This window comes from Anolis carolinensis, chromosome 4 (assembly GCF_035594765.1).
Source record: "Anolis carolinensis isolate JA03-04 chromosome 4, rAnoCar3.1.pri, whole genome shotgun sequence".
NCBI classification, from domain to species: Eukaryota; Metazoa; Chordata; class Lepidosauria; order Squamata; family Dactyloidae; genus Anolis; species Anolis carolinensis.
The window spans coordinates 192144150-192167160 of NC_085844.1; the positions used below are offsets into that span (position 1 = coordinate 192144150).

Sequence of the window (23011 nt, forward strand, 5' to 3'; positions counted from 1 at the left end):
ACATTAAATAATTAGTAGCTGCCACCCTGATTTTTCCCCATCTAGATAAAAACACTTCTCATGCTTTCCTCTTCAATTATCTCTACTATTATGACTGACCGATTTACTTCGGCATCTGACTCTATTGCCATAATGTTTTCTGAGATCCACTGTTTTCCCAGTGTGATAGCTGACACCCAAATCTTATTTGAGGAGAAGTAATTCTTTTCAACTTGAGTGAAACCAATTTGAGTTGCTTCAGATCAAGGCTTTTAGAAGAACAGAGACAGTGAAATGCTTTTCGCATCTAATCCAACATCTTCAGATCTTTTTGAGAACTGAGACTTAGAGTTTAACTTTCAAGAGGATGAGTTGACTTTTTATTAATTGAAATGATGTCTCAGATTTTAAAGTCAGATATGATACTGGTTTATGTCTGTTTCCTGAGATAGAGGTGTCTCTATCGAATGGTTTTGTGGACTAGATTTGCTAGGGGCTAATCATGTTAGTGCACAGACCACAATTATTCTGAAGGGTGGCTACAGTCCTCACCTCATTCAAATGAATGGCACATACAGAGAGGGAACAGATAAAGAGGAGAACAAAAGGCAAGAATTTTAGAAGAGTTGAAAAAAAGATCAATTTCATGGAACCAAATACAGTAGAACCCTTTTTCTCCTGCTGAGACACCTAGTTACCTCGTGTTCATCTTATCATCCACACACCTGACCTTTTCTTAGTTCTAAAAATATGTTTTTGTCATTGGGATTGTCCCAGATCACTGTTTTGCAGATTCATCTTAGCCAATGCTTTGAGACTGAGCCATCAAAAAGTGCAGTATTTCTATTTCTGTGAGCTCCCTACTGGGACCATGCAATGCTGAACACAGGAGTGGCTCAGTCAGGACCTGTGCTAATTAGCACCAGCTAAACTTCTTTAGATCACTAATTGCCCAATTCTAGCATTTAGATAAGGAATCTTGTATGGCCTCATTACAGTAAGGTTCTCATGGCTTCTGCTGGATCTGTGCCTATATTAAACACTTAGTTAACTGTTTCATGTTGACAGTATTCACTTACATGTGTAATTCTGAAATGAGAGAGAGAGAGATCAGTTGCATTTTAACTGCTTATTGACTGATTGAGAGTACAGTAGGCCCACATATTATACACGGGACCTTTCTAATACTATTTGGAACACTTTCCCTTGACTGACATGCCATTGATGCATTGTCAAATACTTTCATGGCTGGAATCACTGGGTTGCTGTGAATCTTTTGGGCTGTATGGCCATGTTCAGAAGCTTCTGGAACATGGTCACACAGTCCGAAAGTCTCACAGCAACCCATGCCATTGATGGCTAAAAATATTGGACAATAAAGTCAAAATACCTGTTGCCCAATGGAGGAGAGATTGGTTAAAGGAAAGACTTGCATGTTGGTGTGCAGTCTGCCCATACTGTCTGCCCATGCTGAACTCCTGAAAGCACCTTCTTCCCTGGATGCCAAATCTAATGGGAAGCTGAGCTCTACAGAGCCAGACACCTTTCATCGCTGAGAAAGGTGTCTGTCTCTTTCCTCTGCAGAAAGAAGTGATTGAAGCTTGGCTGCATTTCTCTCCTTGTGCTCTGCAAAGCCCTTGAGGCTCCACAAGTTATAGTAAGGGGCTACGTGACACCATGCTGTTTCCTGCATGAAAAAATATTACTATTATTATTATTATTACATAGGCAGGATGGCCATCTATTGGGGTGCTTTGATTGTGCTTTTACTGCATGGCAGAATGGTGTTGGACTGGATGGCCACAGGTGTCTTCCACTGGAATATTGTTAAGTTTATGTTGGTTAAACATTTTCCTCATTTTAAATTTTCTTTCTTTCGTTCTTTCTTTCTTTCTTTTTTGCACTACAAATGAGATATGTGCACTGTGCATAAGAATTTGTTCATTTCCCCCCCCCCAATTAGTTCACACAAATACTTTCCATGCATTTGCCACTGGCCTGGCTCGTCTGTCAAATTTTAAAACACAATGTGGCCTCTGTGTCCAAAAGTTTGTCCATGCCCATTGTGTGTGTGTGTGTGTGTGTGTGTGTGTGTGTGTGTGTGTGTATGTATGTATGTATGTATGTATGTGAGTGTCTATCTATCTATCCATTATCTCAGTATCATTTCTTGGGGCTCTACAATAAGATTTTGCTTCTAAAAGCAAAGGATTCCCCCAGGCCAGGATGCAAGGCTGGGAAGGCCATTTAATGCTAACAAAGGTGATTAATTACAACATTCACCCTGGCCTCCAACTGACAAGAGTTCTTCTCTCACCCTGGATTTTCCACAGATATATAAACCTTGCTTGCTTAGTTTTTTCCAATATACCTCACAACCTCTGAGGATGCCTGCCATAGATGTGGGCAAAATGTCAGGAGATAATGCTTCTTGAACATGACCATACAGCCTGGAAAACACACAACAACCCTGTGATTCTGGCCATGAAACACAAAGAACCTATAGACAACACATAGAACCTATATTGTTGACAACACATAGAACCTATATTGTTCGTAACATGGGAACTGCCTGTATAGATGGGCTTGGGTTGCTTCTGTCCGCTAAAAAATTGAGTCCATTTCTTTTCTTGGATGACAGAAGAAGGGATCGAAGCTTAACTGCATTTTTGTCCACTGAGAAAGGAAATTGACTCATTTCTTGGTGGAGGGGGGTGTTTGGCTCAGCACTGCAGGGGAGGTGAATGAGTTAGGGAGTTCAAGTGCGGGCTGTATCCACAACTGACTTCACCTTCATACATTTTACTTCACCATTGTACAAAATGGGACTTGAACATCCACACATTTTGGTATCTACTGGCAAGATGGGTGTGGTGGTGGTCCTTGAACCAAACTCCAAGTGTCCACCGTACTACTCTGTGATATAACCCTGTGATATAGGGCAAAATATGAATATTTTAAAAATAAACAAACACATGTTTATAACACAGAATATCTGAAATCCTCTTTCTTGTAATTTGCTTTGAATGCAATTTTCCTGCTTCTTGGCAGGGGGTTGGTCTGGATGGCCCATGAGGTCTTTCCCAACTCTGTGATTCTATTAGTTTGTTACATCTGTGTGACAGCTGTTCATATCTTTGAATATTGTTATATTGCCTCTTAATTGTCTTCTCCAGGATAAAAACACTCAATTCCTTCTACCTTTCATGCAATACAATCCTCTTTAAAATTTGTGTACAATGTATTAAACATATTCAGAGGTAGCATTGTAAACCATGCTTATTGTAGACAAGTTTATTGGCTCATTTATTGGCCAAGAAAATGCACAAAATACATCATGCAAGCTTTCACTGACTTCATTGCACAAAGATGTTGAAAGAAGAAGGTGACTACCTTATAACCAGAGGCCTATATTTTGACTCAGATATTACTTCTGTTTTCAGTTAAGATGGTTTGGAAGTCACTCACTTCTTGGTCATGTAGGGAGAAAGGGCATTAAAAGGCAGGTAGTAAAATGTCAACTCCATTAGCAATAGAAATTCTCTTGTAATTTTAGTTATAATTATAATTATTGCAATTGTAATTTGTAATTGCAACTTACAACTTATTGTAAAGTTTTATTAAAAGAGAAAATGTCTAACAGAGCTCTTGAGTCTGATTAGTTCATCTCTAACTTGCAGAAGTAATGAATGATACACTTAAGAACATAATTCAGTCAATTAAATCCTGGCCTTTCAAGCCTCAGGTTTGGTTAGTCTCTTCTGGGCCACGTTATATAACTTAATTGGTGTGTTCTGCTTCTAGTGTTAGAATTCTATTGGAGTTAAGTAAATTTATTTTAGAAATTAGGTTTAATATCATAGGACTTAATTTCTTTGAACACCATTACTTCTTTGCTTTCGGAATGAATAACAAGAACTATGAATATTTGGAAATAGAGAACATGCTGAACATATTTAAAAACACATATGGACATTACCTCTGGTTCTTTTTATTTGCACTTTGATTAGCAGAGTAGAGGTGTGGTAGTTTCATCAAGATCTTTAAACAACATCCAGATTTTGTTTTTTGGAGAGGTAAACAATGGATCTGATATTGGTGGTGTAGTGAAATTGCCTCAGGTTTTAGTCTGAACTTTTAAAGGGCTGCTTATGCATTAATTAAAATGTTTATATCCCGCCCAATTGATAGCTTTGTTGAATAACCATGTTTTTATTTGGTGTTGGAATGGTACAATGTTGATATCTATTTCTCTTCATCCCCAAATATTTTCAGCACCATGGATAGGACTACGGTGTTGAGCTAAATGGCCCTTGTGGTCTCTTCCAATTCTATGATTCCATGACTCCTTTTAAAGTTTGAACTAAAATCCAGGCTAGCAATAATGTTGAAGCTGCTAGCCACTACCAAATTTTGGGGTGTAATTTCATTTCTGGGCATTATGTTTCCTGGTGTGTTTTCACTGTCCATACTTGTGCGGAAGGAGGGTGTCACCGTGAGGGAGCCCATGGAGAATGATAGAGCTGGGGAGGAGATGGTCCCTAAGGTATGTGTCAGGCATAGCTTAGTCATCACTGTTTTTGTCTTTGCGAAGTGAATCTTGGTGACTCATAGCACCGGAATCAGAGGCTCCTTTGTTTCTTCTGTTTTATTGTTGAACATTGTTCCATTCTGTCAGAATAATAAAAAAACCCTATCATGTTTGCTCCCCCTTTCTCCACGTGATGGCTACCTTGAGAGTAAAAATGCTATTTCTGTTTTCTGATTTATTAGTCCTTGTGCCAACTCCAAGCAGAAAGCTGGGATATCTTGTAAATCAAGTTGAGTGTCTCTTACCCAAAATGCTTAGAACCAGAAGAATTTTGCAATTATTTGAATTCATTTGGATTTTGGAATATCTGTATCTATCTATATATATAAAATGATAAAGTTGTTTGCGCAGTGACTATAACAACAAAACTAAACATCCCAGAAATACGAAATTTGGAAACACAATGCAAAAGGCTTGCCTCCAGGTTACAACAACACAACCACACCACAAAACCACAATCCAGACCCACAAAACTCACAACAACGCATCATGCGATAACAACACAACTAAACGCCCCAGAAATACAAAACTTGGCAACACAATGCAAAAGCCTTGCCTCCCAATTGTAACAACACAACCACACCACAAAACCACACAGGACCCACAAAACTCACAATAACGCATTGTGACTATAACAACACAACTAAATGCCCCAGAAATACGAAACTTGGCAACACAATGCAAAAGCCTTCACTCCAGGTTGTAACAACACAACCACACCACAAAACCACAATCCGGACCCATAAAACTCACAACAACACATCGTGACTATAACAACACAACTAATTGCCCTAGAAATACGAAACTTGGCACACAACTAAACGCCCCAGAAATATAAAACTTGACAACACAATGCAAAAACCTTGCCTCCCAGTTGTAACAATACAACCACACCACAAAACCACAATCTGGACCCACAAAACTCACAACAATGCATCGTGACTATAACAACACAACTAAACGCCCCAGAAATACGAAACTTGGCACACAACTAAACGCCCCAGAAATACAAAACTTGACAACACAACACAAAAGCCTTTTCTCCCAGTTGTAACAACACGACTACACCACAAAACCACAATCCGGACCCACAAAACTCGCAACAACGCTTCGTGACTATAACACAACTAAACGCCCCAGAAATACAAAATTTGACAAAACAACGCAAAAGCCTTGCCTCCCAGTTGTAAGAACACAACCACAACACAAAACCACAATCCGGACCCACAAAACTCACAACAACGCATCATGACTATAACAACACAACTAAACACCCCAGAAATACAAAACTTGGCAAAACAATGCAAAAGCCTTGCCTCCCAGTTGTAACAACACAACCACACCACAAAACCACACTGGACCCACAAAACTCACAACAACGCATCATGACTATAACAGCACAACTAAATGCCCCAGAAATACGAACCTTGGCAACACAACGCAAAAGCATTCCCTCCCGATTGTAACAACACAACCACACCACAAAACCACAATCCGGACCCACAAAACTCACAACAACGCATTGTGACTATAACAAATACAAAATTTGACAACACAACTCATCCACCTCCCCAATCCCTACATTCACACTTGGCCTCCAAAAAAACAATTACAATAATAACAATGACAACAACAACAACAATAAGAATCAACACCATCACAGGCAAGAAACAGCCAGGCACTGAGGCTGAGAGGCCAGTCAGTGCTACACTGGGCCTCCAAAAAACAATACAGTCGCATCTAACTTATCCAACCTTCATGACCACTACAACAACAATAATAATAAACACCTACACAGGCAAAACAACAAAAAGACTATTGTACCACAATAAAAATATAAACCGCACTCAGCAGAATCAGACATTACAATTAACAACAAACCAAAGACAACAGGGATCTCAAGCAATTATCAATCAACACAAAAAATGAAGAAGGTAACAGACTTCAAATACTACGACTAATGTGAGTATAAAGAAGGTGGAGGTCACAGCATAAATACAACCTAATGTAGACTGAACAACACCACCAGACTCAGACACAGCAACGCGTGGCCGGGCACAGCTAGTATTATATATATATAAAAGGGTAATGAAATTTCGGCCTAGGACAAAACAACAAAACTACACATCCCAGAAACACTAAACCTGGCAGCACAACCCCTCATCCATGCCTCTACGTTCATACAACAAAAAGCTCCAGTTACTCCAGAAAACGGCCAGGCTTTGAGACTGCAAGGCTATTCACTGCTATTCCACCTGGTCAACAAAGGATTCCCATAAGCCACAGCAACGCGTGGCCGGGCAAAGCTAGTCTATATATATAAAAGGATAAAGTTGCGGGCGCAGTGACTATAACAACAAAACTAAACATCCCAGAAATACGAAACTTGGCAACACAATGCAAAAGCCTTGCCTCCCGGTTACAACAACACAACCACACCACAAAACCACAATCCGGACCCACAAAACTCACAACAACACATCATGACTATAACAACACAACTAAACGCCCTAGAAATACAAAACTTGGCAACACAACGCAAAAGCCTTGCCTCCCGGTTGTAACAACACAATCACACCACAAAACCACACTGGACCCACAAAACTCACAACAACGCATCGTGACTATAACAACACAACTAAACACTCCAGAAATCCGAAACTTGGTGACACAATGCAAATGCCTTCCCTCCCAGTTGTAACAACACAACCACACCACAAAACCACAATCCGGATGCACAAAACTCACAACAAAGCATCGTGACTATAACAACACAACTAAACGCCACAGAAATACGAAACTTGGCACACAACTAAATGCCCCAGAAATACAAAACTTCACAACACAACGCAAAAGCCTTTCCTCCCAGTTGTAACAACACAACCACACCACAAAACCACAATCCGGACCCACAAAACTCACAACAACGCATCGTGACTATAGCAACACAACTAAACACCCCAGAAATACAAAATTTGACAATACAACGCAAAAGCCTTGCCTCCCGGTTGTAACAACACAATCACACCACAAAACCACAATCCAGACCCACAAAATTCACAACAACGCATCATGACTATAACAACACAACTAAACGCCCCAGAAATACGAAACCTCGCAAAACAACGCAAAAGCTTTGCCTCCCAGTTGTAACAACAAAATCACACCACAAAACACAATCCGGACCCACAAAACTCATAACAATGCATCGTGACTATAACACCACAACTAAACGCCCCAGAAATACGAAACTTGGCACACAACTAAACGCCCCAGAAATACAAAATTTGACAACACAACGCAAAAGCCTTTCCTCCCGGTTGTAAGAACACAACCACACCACAAACCACAATCTGGACCCAAAAAACTCACAACAACGCATTGTGACTATAACAACACAACTAAACCGGATGGCCATCTGTCTGAGAGGTTTGGGTGGGTTCTTCCTCCATGACAAAAAGAAAGAAAGGGGTTGGACTGGATGCAAACTACAAATTCCAGCACCCCATGGCATGGAGTCCATGCATTTCAATTAGAGGCCTCTTCCTTCTCCCTTTCCCCGCCATCCGACCCATTGACCCAGTTCCATGGCTCCGCAGGCAGGAAAGGCTGGGACGGATAGAATGAAGGAAGGAGGGAGGGAAGGGAAGGGAACGCCAAGGACAAGAGCCCTCCCTCTCTGCCCGGAAGGCCAAGAGCAAAAGGGAGAGAAAGACCATTGATCCGGTTATATTTACCCTCCTTTCTGACCAGTGTGTTCTTATCAGCGAGCTCAGGATCGGAGCAGAGAAAGGGAACAGCATAGGAATAAAGGAAACAAGGAGAGCACCCAGTGGCCGGGCACAGCTAGTATATGTAAAAATGTAATGTGCCATTTTACTATGCAGTAAACAACAAAACCACTGAACCAAATCACACCCAATTTGGCCACAAAAGACATAGTCATCCAGTCTATGTCTTTCAAGCAAAAAAACCTAGAAATTAGAGGACGAGAAAGAGATGTTTTCCCCCTTTAGAAACGGCTCAGAAAGGTAGGCCCCGTCCCCTTTAGGCCCCACCCACTTTGTATCCTAGCAATTCCCTCTGCCAAAATGGTGCCCAGGGCACAGGCAGAGTGCATTTAGGCCTCATCCACACTGCCTATAAAATACAGATTATCGGACTTGAACTGGATTATATGGCAGTGTAGACTCAAGTCCCTCCACACAGAATGCCAAGGCACATAATCCACAATATCTGTTTTGAACTGGATTATCTTGAGCCCACACTGCCATATAACCCAGTTCAGTGTGGATTTTATACATCTGTGTAGAAGGGGCCTCATATAATCCAGTTCTAAGCAGATAATAGAAGATTATAAATATAATGTATAGTAATTACTGTGGTATAATAATACAGAACAATATAATCTCTAAAATCAGGACAGTAAATAAAGAACAACACTCTGAAAACAGGGAAATTCCAGACAGGAAAAAACCAGGGCCAGCTAACACCTCCCAACAAAGGAATCTCCCAGCCAGGAAGTATCCAGGCTTTGAAGCTGCAAGGCCATTAAATGCTAATCAAGGTGACTAATTGCAGCATTCATAATTGCCACACCAAGACTATTAATTGCCATTCAACCTAGGCAACCAAGGATTCCACAAGGTAGAAAGCAGCCAGGCTTGCAAGCAGCAAGACTATTCAGTGCAATTCAAGCTGGCCAAAAAATGATTCCCCTACAAAGCAAGTAGCCAGGCTTCAAAGCGGCTCTTTGATTGAGGGTGCTACTCCAGCTCGCCAAACAAGAATTCCCCTAGCCATAACACAGCCAGACATTGAAGCTGCAAGGCTATTCAGTGCAATTCAACCAAACCAACAAAGGATTAACCTTGATAGAAGGCGGTCAGGCTTTGAAGCAGCGATACTACTCTGTACTATTGAAGCGGACCAACCAAAGATTCCCCTAGGTAGCAAGCAGCCAGGCTTTGAAGCAGCAAGGCTATTCATTGCAATTCTAGCAGCCCAAAAAACAATTCCCCTAGAACGCAAGTACCCAGCCTTCCAAGCAGCAAGCCTACTCTATTGCATTCCAGCTCACCAAACAAGGATTCCCAAAATAAGAAAACAGCCAGGCTTTGAGGCTGCAAGGCTATTTACTGCTATTCCACCTGGCCAACAAATGATTCCCATAAGCCGCAGCAACGTGTGGCCGGGCACAACTAGTTTTCATATAAATACATAATGAACTATCTTGGAGGTGAAACCCAAATTTAAATGTGAAATTCATTGTTCATATACCCCTATACACATAGCCTGAAGTTCATTTTTATACAATATTTTAAAAATAATTTCATGCATGAAACAAAATATGTATACATTGAGCCATCAGGATGCAAAAGTGTCACTATCTCAGTCACATGTGCACTATTTTGGATTTTGGAATATTTTACATTTTGGAATTCAAATTTTTATCAACTGTTTTGATTTGATTTGTCTCCTGTTTGTTTATTATGACATTATTGTTTGTAACTTTTGTTAGAAGCCGCCCTGAGTCCTCTCAGGGAGGTAGGGTAGGTTAAAAATTATTATTATTATTGAAGCTCAAACTGTACTTAATAGTTTATTTTGATTGCGAAGTATTGACCATCATCATCCTATGGAGAAGCTACACCAAAGTTTTGTAATTTGGCAAGGTATGTAGTAGTCTTTTAGATTGCTCTTGTGCTGTATTTAAGGGGTAATAATAATAATAATAATAATAATAATAATAATAATAATAATAATAATGATAATAATAATAATAATAATACTTTATTTATATACCGCCGTATCTCCTGGATGGGACTCAGGGCGGTTTACAGTCATAAAAGCAACATAAACATTACATAACAACATAATACACATTATTAAACAAAGTAAAATAATACAATTATAACAATAAATCACACTTACTTGACCAGATCAAGGGGATGGGAACCATAAACCCAATATATTAAAATGTATCATTTTAGGCTAGGGAAATCTTGTGCAATATATTCAGGCCCAGAAATCGGCGGTAGTCCAATGTAATTACTCAAAAACCTGCCGACACCACCAGGTCTTCAGTTCCTTATGGAAATTGGATAATGTAGGGGATTGCCTGATCTCTTTTGGCAGTGCATTCCAGAGCCGGGGGGCCACTGCCGAGAAGGCTCGTTCTCATCCCCACCAGCCGCACTTGAGACGGTGGTGGGAGCGCGAGAAGAGCCTCCCCGGAAGATCTCAAGGTCCGCACTGGCTCATAGGAGGAGATGCGATCATGGAGATAGGTAGGGCTCGAGCCGTATAGGGCTTTATAGGTCAAACCCTTTTAACACGCCCTGCTGTTTTATTCTGCATCAGATCCCAGCATTCCTTAGGATGAAATTATGACAGCTGAGGTTCAGGGCATTAGTACATTGGTTTTCTACTGTTTCAATGTCTTTTGCTTGAGTTGTTAGGCCAAAGTCATCAACATATATAAAGCTCTTTGTGAGTGGTGGCTGTAGCAGCTTGTTAGTAAAAATATTAAACAAGGTTCAGTGTAAGAATGAAGTAGACCATTCTTTTGTCTTCTCCATCTACTTTTCCTGCCCTGGAACTCCACATAGAAGCTGTGGTTTTCCAGGAGGGTCTGGATAGTTTTTGAAACATCTCTAGGATTTAATTTAATGATGTTTGGTCTCAGCTATGTTTTCAGGTAACATATGTCCCCCAGATACTGTAATGTCAAATAGAGTCACAGGATTTGATCCACATAGGTCAATGAGCTTTTCAAGTTTTATGTCTTACTATGAGGAAGTGCATGTTGGCTACTGGCTGTGCATTGCATTTGAATGGAGCTGGAAAGGATGCACAGCATATATTCATTTGCCTTCCCCCTACTGATCTCTAATTGCTTATTCTCTCTTAGTTCCCCTGCTACAAATGGACAATTGAGAGATGGGTTGGATGAAACAAGTGCACCAGGATGTTGCTGATAAGATTAGGAGGAAACATCCCTATGCATTCCAATTATTTTCATTTTTCTGAAGCAAATATTGATGTCAGCCTCATCTCTAAAAATCAATAATTCAGATTAGAAATACTTCCTTTCAAGAATAAATAAACCATAAACCGATAAATAAATTAATAAAACCTGTGTATTATATAGGTGCTTGTGTGAGTTTCGGTAAGTGGTGAGGTAGTAACTGTAACCTTACCAGAAAGAAGAAAATAATCACACTTTCTTCTGCTTTGGTCAGATCTTGCCTAAAATATTGTGTCCAGTTCTGACATTGGCCAGCTGGAATATAGGATCTAAGGAAAGGGCAGCTTAGATCATAATATGCCTGGAAACCATCTAGAACAGTGGTTCTCAACCTTTGGGTCCCTAGGTGTTTTGGCCTACAAATCCCAGAAATCCCAGCCAGTTTACCAGCTGTTAGGATTTCTGCAAGTTGAAGACCAAAACATCTGGAGACCCACAAGTTGAGAACCACTGATCAAGAAGATAGCCATATCTCACATGTGAATGCTAGTGGAGTTGGGGAAAATAGATCTTGATATTTGGGAGTTGTAGTAGCTGGGATTTATAGTTCACCTACAATCAAAGAGACCCTTGAACCCCATCAACAACTGAATTGGCCCAAACTTCCCACACAGAACCCCCATGACCAACAGAAAACCCTGGAGGGATTTGGGAGGAATTGATAGTGATTTAGGGGAGAGGTAGTTCACCTACATCCAGAGAGCACGGTGAACCCAAATAACGATGGATCTGGACTAAATTTGGCAGAGAGATCTTCAGTCTTCTATCCTTCTCATCCTTATTTTTCTGTTTCTTTTGCTTTTTGTCATTTCTAAAGTATAGCTTGAGTAGTATTTTTTAACCTGGCCAAATCTTCAGAACCATTTTCCTGTCTCCATTATAGAAACTATGATCCTTAGTACTCATCAACACCCTACAAATCTTCTGTTCACATGTACCTTATGAGTTCAGGGAAACCCCCCACCTCCAACAGATCACTATTAATTTCTTCGTAATTGTAACAAACCTACCATATATATTCATGTACAAGTCTACTTCATGTATAAATTAAGGTCAGGTTTTGGGCGCCAAATTATGGATTTTATGGGCCATTAAATGGAGAGGTGAAAGTGTCAGTTACCACTCAAGAAGCCAGTTGCCCCAGGTCATGCCCACTATTTTCCTGTCCAGGCATTCAAAAAGATCAGGAGATGCAGGATGCTTTTAAACATGAAACTTAAGGGACAGCACTTACAGTCATCTGTGGACTGGTTGATCCATTTTTGGGGGTTAATTTTTGGTTAAATTTCCAGACTTATACATGAGTATTCAGGGAGTCCCTGAGTTATAATACCTGAATCAGAAACAACTCATAGTTAAGAATGGAAGTGAGATAACTCTACTCCTCGGAAGGGAAATTCACTCCTGAAAGAGGTATCTTGGGGAAAAGGTGTCTCCATTGAAGCTTTATCCCCAATCCTTGTTTCCACAACAAGCCACATTTTTCAAAATCCAGTTATCACTGGGACAGAAACTGAGGTGAAGTCTTCGGAATATGGTCCAGATAGTAAAACAGACACCACAGGGATGTTAATCCTTTTCTATGCTATCCAAGGTTTGTGTATGTATGTGTGTGTGTGTGTGTGTGTGTGTGTGTGTGTGTGTATACATAAATTTGGCTGGAGTTACACTTTAAAATGTACCTGTTCTGACTTGCATACAAATGCAACTGAAAAGCAAACCTTGTGTATAACATGGGGACTGCCCTGTATATGGTATCTATTATTTTGCAGCTCAACACTGCTACAAAATTGGAGATTTTAGGTCCCTACTGCAAAGCATGTTGTATATGTATATTTCAAGGCTTCCGTTTTTGAATAAACACCCAGTTAACCTTTTTTCACAGTGCTACAGTTATTTGAAATGGGTGAGTTCATTTACACATAATGGAGGTGGTTCGTTCAAGCTTAAACATATTCCCATTAGCTAGTTAGAACACTGAGATCACTAAGGCTATTTATCACAAAACCCACAAAGCAGCATCCCATCTCTGCTAAGGGTTTAATGTTAATTGAACTCAGGTTTGCATGCAGATTCACTTTCAATTTCTGTCTCTCAGTCTACTTGAATTATAAGTTCAGAGATGCACTTTCTCCCTCTCTCAAAAACATCTGTTCTCCAAGGAACTCTATATCTTTTTGAAAGATTATAGTCAATTGATTAATACGTAACTTGCTAAGATAGACAGAGCTGAGATGGAATTTGATTGTTCTTACCACAATTATCAGTCTATAGTGATATACTTTATAATATTAATGATAACAACAACAGCAGCAGCAGCAACAACAACAACAACAACAACAACAACTTCTTTATTCTTGTATCCCACTATCATCTCCCAGATCCATAACACCCTCAGTGAGCCTTGTTCAGAGATGTGCAGAATCACATACAGGACTTCCCATTTTTTTCTCTTCCATGTTTTGATTGATGCAAAACTCAATGATATCATGTATCAGATTAAGAGTTTTGTTACTACTATGTATGAGAGCCAGCATGGTGTAGTGCAAGCCTGCAGAACCTGTGGCTCTCCAGATGTTTCGGACCCCAACTCCCAGAAATGCTAGCCAGCTGATCCAATGGCCAGAAATTCTGGGAGCTGAAATCCAGAGCATCTGGAGGGCCACAGGTGTAGTCCAGAGCATCTGTGTAGGCCTGGTCTGGTGTAGTGGTTTCAGTGTTGGACTACAACTGGAGACTAGGGTTTCAATCCCTGCTCAGCAATGGAAACATTATCTGAACAAACCCTGCCAAGAACATTTTGTGAAAGGGTTACCATAAGTCAAATAACTTGAAGGTACACAACAGCAACTATCACTATGTATACCACACCCATTGTCCCAAACTTAGCCAAAAATATGTTCAGTTAACAGAAGTGCAGTCAAAATAGGACTTTGGGACAGAGTCCCAAGACCCCACTGAACAGGAAGAACCTGCAAATGACATACCACGTTCTGAAGTGTGGAATAGCACTCTTTTATTACCCTCCCACCCCCACACGCACAATAAGATAATTGATATAAATGTCTAAAATTACTTAACATGCATTGTCTGCAGACACACATAAGAATACATTATTTTCTTTGGAAACCTTATCCCTTCTTCTGTTGACTTTTTACTTGATACCTACCCTGTGTGAAAGTTAGTACCAAAGTTGCCAAATCCTCAAGTAAACATTGGTTTTGCAACACCTGATCTTTTTGAACATTTTGTGCAGTGATCCAACCTTCCTTAATTTGCACAACTGGTTTTGCTGTTAAAATGAGAGCACTAAACTCATGAAAAGTAACAATAGGGCTGCCAAATACACATTATGGCCAATTCACATGGAACATTCCTTTCAGTAGTGCTAACACAGAAGATTTTATTATCAAAAGAGGAGCCCTTCCACCCTTGCTTGGTGTTAACATTTTAAAAATATCTTGCAATTACCCTTTCCTGCCATTGTCTCTTGCTTCCAACTGCCATATTGTCTGCCTTGTCTTACTCAATGTCATTAACAACTTGACCTTTACATAGGCATTGTTGATACACTTATTCCAACTGATTCGGAACTGCTTACAGAAAAAAAAGCAAATTCAGAAAACAGGAGAAAATATGCAGACAGTATGAACTAGCTTAAATTTTGATTTTTCAAAAAAAAAAACCAACAACACCTTGTCTTTCATAATGTATATGGAAAGCTTGAAAACAGCGTTTAAAGACATCAGTTATGGGTCTAGTAATGATTTCAGGCTGTATTCTGATTTTTATTGATACTGGTATTAGCTTGATGCTATTTTTTTAGCTACATGGTGCTAAACTGGATTTGGTGCAAAAAATAAGGTCCTTCCTCTTTTGGGTGCATTTTTATCTGATATTTGCTTCCTTACATATTTGATTTCTGCGATATTATACCCTTGTTTGTAGATAAGGCTGGGATCCTTAGTAAATTAGAGAGCATGAGGCTGAAGTTGGCTGAGAAACATAAAGACTCAGATTGTGAAGGCAGTTCAGGGGAAGAAAGAGAGATCTTGTATAATCTTTATAATTTGAAGTAGCTACGAAGTGTTGGACTAAGAGACTTTTAGCTAGTTTATTTTTCTCACTTAAGAGTAGAAGCAAACAATGTGTGGCTTTTGGGTTCATTCCAAAGCACTCAGGAGGTCAGTGCTGCTAAGTGCTTCATCTATTTCCCCGTTCTTAGTTTCTTTTTTCTGTCCTTAACTTCCAAAGACTTTCATTCCTTCAAGTAATGTAAGATTATGGGTATGAGATTATCCTCACTTGGAAATTTGAATGGGTACAAAATGAAGCAGCAGGGTTTTTAACTTGTATATAACACAAGACCATGTTATCCTCCGCCTGCTCCGCCGTTGAGGTCTTTGGGTCTTCGGATTGTGCTTGGTCTGGAACCTCCCCTGCGGCCACTCCTGGGAGTGCATCACTCCAGTGGTTGTGCCCACAGGTTCATCGGAACACACAAGCCCCCTCACCACGGCAAGGTGACAATCCATCGAGGGGGATTATCTTTATTAACGACTTAGACGAAGGGTTAGAAGGCACGATCATCAAGTTTGCAGACGACACCAAACTGGGAGGAAAAGCTAACACTCCAGAAGACAGGAGCAGAATTCAAAATGATCTTGACAGACTAGAGAGACGGGCCGAAACTAACAAAATGAAGTTCAACAGGGACAAATGCAAGATACTTCACTTCGGCAGAAAAAATGGAATGCAAAGATACAGAATAGGGGACGCCTGACTTGACAGCAGTGTGTGCGAAAAAGACCTTGGAGTCTTCGTCGACAACAAGTTAAACATGAGCCAACAATGTGATCCGGCAGCTTAAAAAGGCAATGGGATTCTGGTCTGCATCAATAAGGGTATAGCGTCTAGATCCAGGGAAGTCATGCTCCCCCTCTATTCTGCCTTGGTCAGACCACACCTGGAATACTGTGTCCAATTTTGGGCACCGCAGTTGAAGGGAGATGTTGACAAGCTGGAATGTGTCCAGAGGAGGGCAACTAAAATGATTAAGGGTCTGGAGAACAAGCCCTATGAGGAGCGGCTTAAAGAGCTGGGCATGTTTAGTCTGCAGAAGAGAAGGCTGAGAGGAGACATGATAGCCATGTACAAATACGTGAAGGGAAGTCATAGGGAGGAGGGAGCAAGCTTGTTTTCTGCTGCCCTGCAAACTAGGACACGGAACAATGGCCTCAAACTACAGGAAAGGAGATTCCACCTGAACATCAGGAAGAACTTTCTCACTGTGAGGGCTGTTCGACAGTGGAATTCTCTCCCCAGACTGTGGTGGAGGCTCCTTCTTTGGAGGCTTTTAAGCAAAGGCTGGATGGCCATCTGTCGGGGGTGCTTTGAATGTGATTTCCTACTTCTTAGCGGGGGGTTGGACTGGATGGCCCATGAGGTCTCTTCCAACTCTACTATTCTATGATTCTATAAGACCTAACATTTAACAATGCTCTTGCCATTATTGCTGAGATCAGCTTTCAATAGAGAGCTGTGTCAGTCTGTTTCAGTCCAACAAAGTAAAAAAGAATAATAAAAATATATGTGTGTACATATGCACACACCTGCATATGTTTGTGATGGGAAGAATCTAGCAGCACCTGTGAAATTTACTTATTTTAGCATCAGCTTTCATAGGTCTTAAACTACTTCTTCAGATGCATCCACAGAATACAGTGTTAATCTACATGTATTTAAGCACAGTCCCATAGTTGTGGGACTGGGATCAGAGAATGGTGGGATACTCTGATAATAAAAGCTCTAAGAGCTGTTTAAGATGATACAACTCTGTTAAGCAATTTGACAGTGAATAAATATTAATTCAGTTAATCCTAGAATGTGAAAGCAATATATTATGCTTACCTGGCAGTAAGTTCTCTTGTGTGGGAAAATTTTCTATAGTTATTGTTAGGTAGCAATCCAGGTTGGTCCAGGATATTTTGCTGTCTAGGCAAAGGAAAAAAGTGGATCTTTGCATGTACCCAAGGCAACAGGATGGGTATTTCAGTGTCAATGGGAATTACCATCTCACAACTCCTGAGAGGGGAACAGGCCTATTTAGAGTTGAAATGCATGAGGTGAAGAATATACAGTTCAGTCCTTAGTGACAAAGTGGCGGGTTCAGGAGGAACAAGAGAGAGGCTGGCATTGTTGCCCCCACAGCATTTGCCACTTGAAACAGGTGCCCCATTTTGCCAAATGGTAAAGCTGGCCCTGTCAGCTATTAGAACAAAGCTTTTCATTACAGTGATAGTGCTGAAATTTTCTCAGCTTGTTTCCAAAAGGCATTAACTACTTTTCTTTTGAATGTGACATCTTAGACCAGGATGTCTGAGGCCTTATTCCTCAACGGTATTTCCACAAGTGACTGGTTAAATTGGCCTTATGTCTGCAGTCTGAGTGAAAAACTAGTCTTGGGAATGCACTTTTTGTCTGGAATTAGTTGTCTGCCACTTTTCTGTTTCACATTAACTACAGTTGCAAGCAATGCACCCAAAACCAATGGATATTCTCTATGTCACTTGTGAAAATGCCCCCTAACCCTTTTTTTTTTGGTGGAAATCTGGTTGGTGGAAGGGAAGCACTACTGAGGGAACAACAGACAAAGGCAGAAGGACTGAGCAGTAAGGAAGAAGCTGAGGGCATGATGGAGTTGTTTGAGAGTGAGGGCCTCAAGTTGTTTGCTTGAGACTTAGTGTCACTTGTGTCACTTTCTGCGACACCAAGATTCACTGCGGGGGAAAATGAAATAAACAAAATATCCTTTTGTGTTGGTTGAAAAGAAAGAAGCCTTAAATGCAGAGGAGTGTAGTATCATTCATGGAAACTAATGTCAATGTGAATCTGATTACTTAATGTTGAATGATAAAATGCCAACAAAGCGATCAGTAGCAGACACACCCAAACATATTAAAGCTGACAACATTGCCAGCAACCTGGGAATCTACTATGATCCAATTATGAGCTCTTCTGATCCAACATTCTAGAATCAAGAAGATCTCCAGTTACTACAGTAAAAGGCTTTTTTTTCTTGTGGGATCCAATAGCCATTCTAATATTTCCTGCTAAGCATAGCTTGGCATTCTTTGAATGGTTTGACTGAGATCCGGAGTGCATTGGAAGTCTTTGGCTGCTTGATTTATGTGCTTTCCTAAGTGCCAAGAGCAGTGAGCTCTTTGCTTCATGGCTGTAGGAAGAGCTGGAATGGAGACAGATGGAGTTAAGTGGTTTAGCAGGCAGAGCCTGATTCACTGGAGGAAGCTTTGTCCCCAACACAAAAGCAACTTGTTGATGACCATCGTAAGCCTGATATTAAACCCCACTGAAGTCCCAAACATTTCTTTTTCTGCAAATGATCCATAGAAAGGTTTATTAATAGCCCATAACACGGTACCTTACTGCTTCTCTGAAGCTAATATGCAATGAATTCTTTATTATTAAAACCATGGGCACTAAAAATGAAAAAAACAACAAGTGCTCATTAATTATACACTTCGTTTTTGTAATGTACCTTCACGTTGACTCAGACCTATGAAGAACTGTGGTTGGGTGTACTTGACAAGACTTAATCAGAGGAGGTTTGGTATTGCCTTCTCCATAGAGAGTGATTTGTACAAGATCAACTAATGGGTGTCCATGGTTGAGCTGTGGTTCAGATCCTTGTCTCCCATGGTCCAGCACCCAAATCGTTACATGACACTGACCCTCCAGTGTCTATACATGTACATACACCATCTGTTTTGTTCATTTCTCATTTTGTGGTTGTGTACTTTCAGATAGTCTTTGACTTATGGTGTTTTCTTGGTAAGTTTTTTTCAGAAGGGGTTTGCCTTTGAGGTTGAAAATGATGGAAAGGTGATGATGCCACTGGCAGTATAGCAACAGAGAAGCATAGGGGCAGCAGAAAGTGTGGGGAGAATAATAAAATCTGCTAAGGAGAAACCTGTAAATTTGGGGGGGGGGGAGGAGGACATGGCAGGTTTGAATGCATTTCTCATTATAATAACTCCCAGGAACAAAATAGGATTTAAACAAAAACAGCTTTTGGTGTCAGGCTTCATTAATATCATGGAAACATAAGGTTTTCATAGAATCATAGAGTTGGAAGAGACCTTGTGGGCCATTCAGTCCAACCCCCTGCCAAGAAGCAGGAAAATTGCATTCAAAGCACCCCCGACAGATGGCGATCCAGCCTCTGCTTAAAAGCCTCCAAAGAATGAGCCTCTACCACACTCTGGGGCAGAGAGTTCCACTGCTAAACAGCTCTCACAGTTAGAAAGTTCTTCCTAATGTCCAGGTGGAATCTCCTTTCCTGTAATTTGGAGTTATTGTTCCTTGTCCTAGTCTCCTAGTCCTAGTCACATTGACTATTTTTTTCCTGAGTGTGATCAATACTGATTCTTACTGTTTTAAGGGAACTCATACAAAGTGGGAGGTACAGTTCTCTTGAATTCTCCTTTCGTTCAACTACATGTCTTTCAAGACCTGCATGCCATTTTGCCCCTTATTTTCAGCCTCATTGATTAAACAGAGACAACTTCTGAATGATTAAACATTTAATTTACACATCCTATCTGCTAATGTTTGCAGCCCTAATAAAGAAAAAAAGAGAGTTATTAAAATTGCTGGTTTTAAAAAAATAACATGTGAGCTGCTATTGGTGACTATTGATAAATGCTGACAGTTTTTGAAGCCACATTGCAGTTGGAAACACACATGCCAAAATGCTTTTTAAAATAATGCTGAGAGAGTTTGCGGCAGGTTGCCAAACCACTTTCTTCATTTTCATAGTGCAAAGAGATTGTGTTGACAAATAGGAAATAGTTTTTTAATTGCATATAATGTTTATGTGTGAGGTGATTTTGCCTGAACAGATGGAATGAGTTCTTGAATAAAAACAAGGGAAGGACTACACTTCAGTGCTAGAATTCATGCTTTGTATGGAAAGGATCTCCTTTCAGCCTCTGGTATCTGTAGTTAAATGAATGCCAGGTAAAAGGGAAAGGTGTGGCCACCAGTTTGGATTAATATAAAGCAACATGCCCAGTCACCTACTGTTGCTATATGAGCTTTCTGAGATGTGGAGAAAGAGTACATGCTGAGAATATCAATGTGTTCAGCATTAAGAATCCTGTTGAAAATCTATCATAATCAGGGAGGGGCTGTCATATCTAATGCTGAGATTAAAGCTACCTTCTTCCCTTCAGTCCATGCATCTCATTAGTGGACTAAAGTTTAGCAAAACTTATGCTACCAAGTCCTTTCTATCAGTCTCAAAAGTGCTATTGATGTTCCAGACTATGGCCATGTCTTTTAATTCTACTACTGAGAAGTCATTAATGTTCTCAGGGGCTATATTCCTTCTTTCTTCATTTTCTAATGCTTACAGTTCATCAGATACACTTTTTAAAAAGACTTTTCAATGTTTGAAAATTAGTTTACTGTAGATAACAGAAGAAGTAATTGGTGCATAGTGGAATAATTCTTCTTGTGTTTTTGAATTGGTTTAAAATAATGCTTTGCTTTACCCATTGTTTTAAATGGTTGTAACATGTGGCTAGCCTCCTTGGGTCCTATGCGGGGGGGAGGTGGAATATCAATCAATCAAATCTACTAATGATTTCAGTTACCCATGGAAGTATTTATATTTAAAAGTAGAATATTTTTAAACCAGTTTATTTATCTTCTATTTTTTATTTATTATCCCATTTTTCATTTTTGCATAGAGAGGTACAGATTAAAATAAAGTACTGTATAAATGTTAGGAGCCCCGGTGGCGAAGTGTGTTAAAGCGCTGAGCTGCTGAACTTGCAGAACGAAAGGTCCCAGGTTCAAATCCCGGGAGTGGCTTGAGCGCCCGCTGTTAGCTCCAGCTCGTGCCAACCTAGCAGTTCGAAAACATGCCAATGTGAGTAGATCAATAGGTACCGCTCCGGCGGGAAGGTAACGGCGCTCCATGCAGTCATGCCGGCCACATGACCTTGGAGGTGTCTATGGACAACGCCGGCTCTTCGGCTTAGAAATGGAGATGAGCACCAACTCCCAGAGTCAGACATGACTGGACTCAACGTCAGGGGAAACCTTTATCTTTTTACCTTACTGTATAAATAAAAACCTAATATTAAAAACAATTATTAAAACCCTGTTATATAAGCAATCCCATTGAAAATAGTAATTTAAACTAGTTTCATTCAATTCATCAGTATCTGTTTTCCAACTTGAAATAAGTGTTAATTTGAAGATGTTTTGAAAATCATAAGGCTTCATGGAGGTATCAATTGGAATCAAAGTGACTGATACTCTCTCCAACACCTTGATTTGGCAGGGACAAACCTAATAAACCCTCTGTTCTCTTACTTTTTAGAATGTTTTAAATATGTCCTTGTTTCTTTCTCCACCTTCTACTTTCCCCCTTTGTTCCCAGCATATTTCAATTGCTTTTAATTGAGTTCAAAGTCAAAGATATTTGTTCTCGGCTAAGTGAGGGAAAGGAATACTATTGGACAGATTCTAGCCCTTCCCTGCAGTCTCAGGAACAAGCAAACTCCTGCAGCTTCTGCTAGCTTTTCTGCTTTTCTGCCATCTTGACCCCACTTTTGAGGTTGCTTGACAAACGTTCTCCAGTTTTCACCTGCAAAATGTAGGAAGGTGTGTAATTGGGTTTGAACATTTGTGCTGCAAAAAAGCTATTGCACCACTTTTATATGTTTGAATGATTCAGAGGTTTGGTATGGTTGCTTCCAGATGTTCCAAGTCATAGATCAGTTCCCTTGAAGTCTTAAGCTTAACTTTAAATCATTTTGAGATTTCAACACATAATATGTTTATAATGGTTTTAAATTCCAGTAATCACTTACGTTAGTATTTCTTGAGCGATTATTGTGACATTTTCAAGATTAGTTCTATGACTGCAAGTTAAAAACAATTCACAAGAAAGGTTTTAATATTTATTTGTATTGGTCCACAAACTATGTATTGCACACACCTAAACAACCATTTATAAACCAGAAATATGTACAGTTTGTTGGTCCCGATTAACTCTATACTAGTAGATATCGCTAGGGGAGAGAGCAGACCACATTTTTGGTCATGGGGATAAATCACAGAAATCAGTAAAGGTGCAAAACAATATATTTCAGTGTATTTTTCTCCCTTTCTTTTCAGACTGGTGGATGATCGGTGTGTGGTGGAACCAGCAGCTGGAGATTTGGATAATCCACCCAAAAAGTTTCGAGGTAAGAGATCAAAGAGTAAAGCTAACTTGTCATGTTTAAATTTATTGTCTTTTCTAGTTTGGAATTTTTATTATAATGAGCATGTTATTGTCTTTTTATACTTTTGATATTAAGTGATGTAGTTGTGGC

At 40.0% G+C, this 23011-nt stretch overlaps 1 protein-coding gene across 2 annotated transcripts in view; it reads left to right on the forward strand.

The window, feature by feature from the left end:
* The window catches only part of itpr3 (inositol 1,4,5-trisphosphate receptor type 3), a 141165-nt gene that overhangs the window by 21083 nt on the left and 97071 nt on the right, over nt 1-23011 (forward strand). For both annotated transcript variants that reach the window (XM_003220395.4, XM_016993301.2), the window contains exon 2: nt 22812-22882. In XM_003220395.4, coding sequence (XP_003220443.1) covers nt 22812-22882 — 71 coding nt within the window. The remainder of the gene's footprint in view (nt 1-22811; nt 22883-23011) is intronic.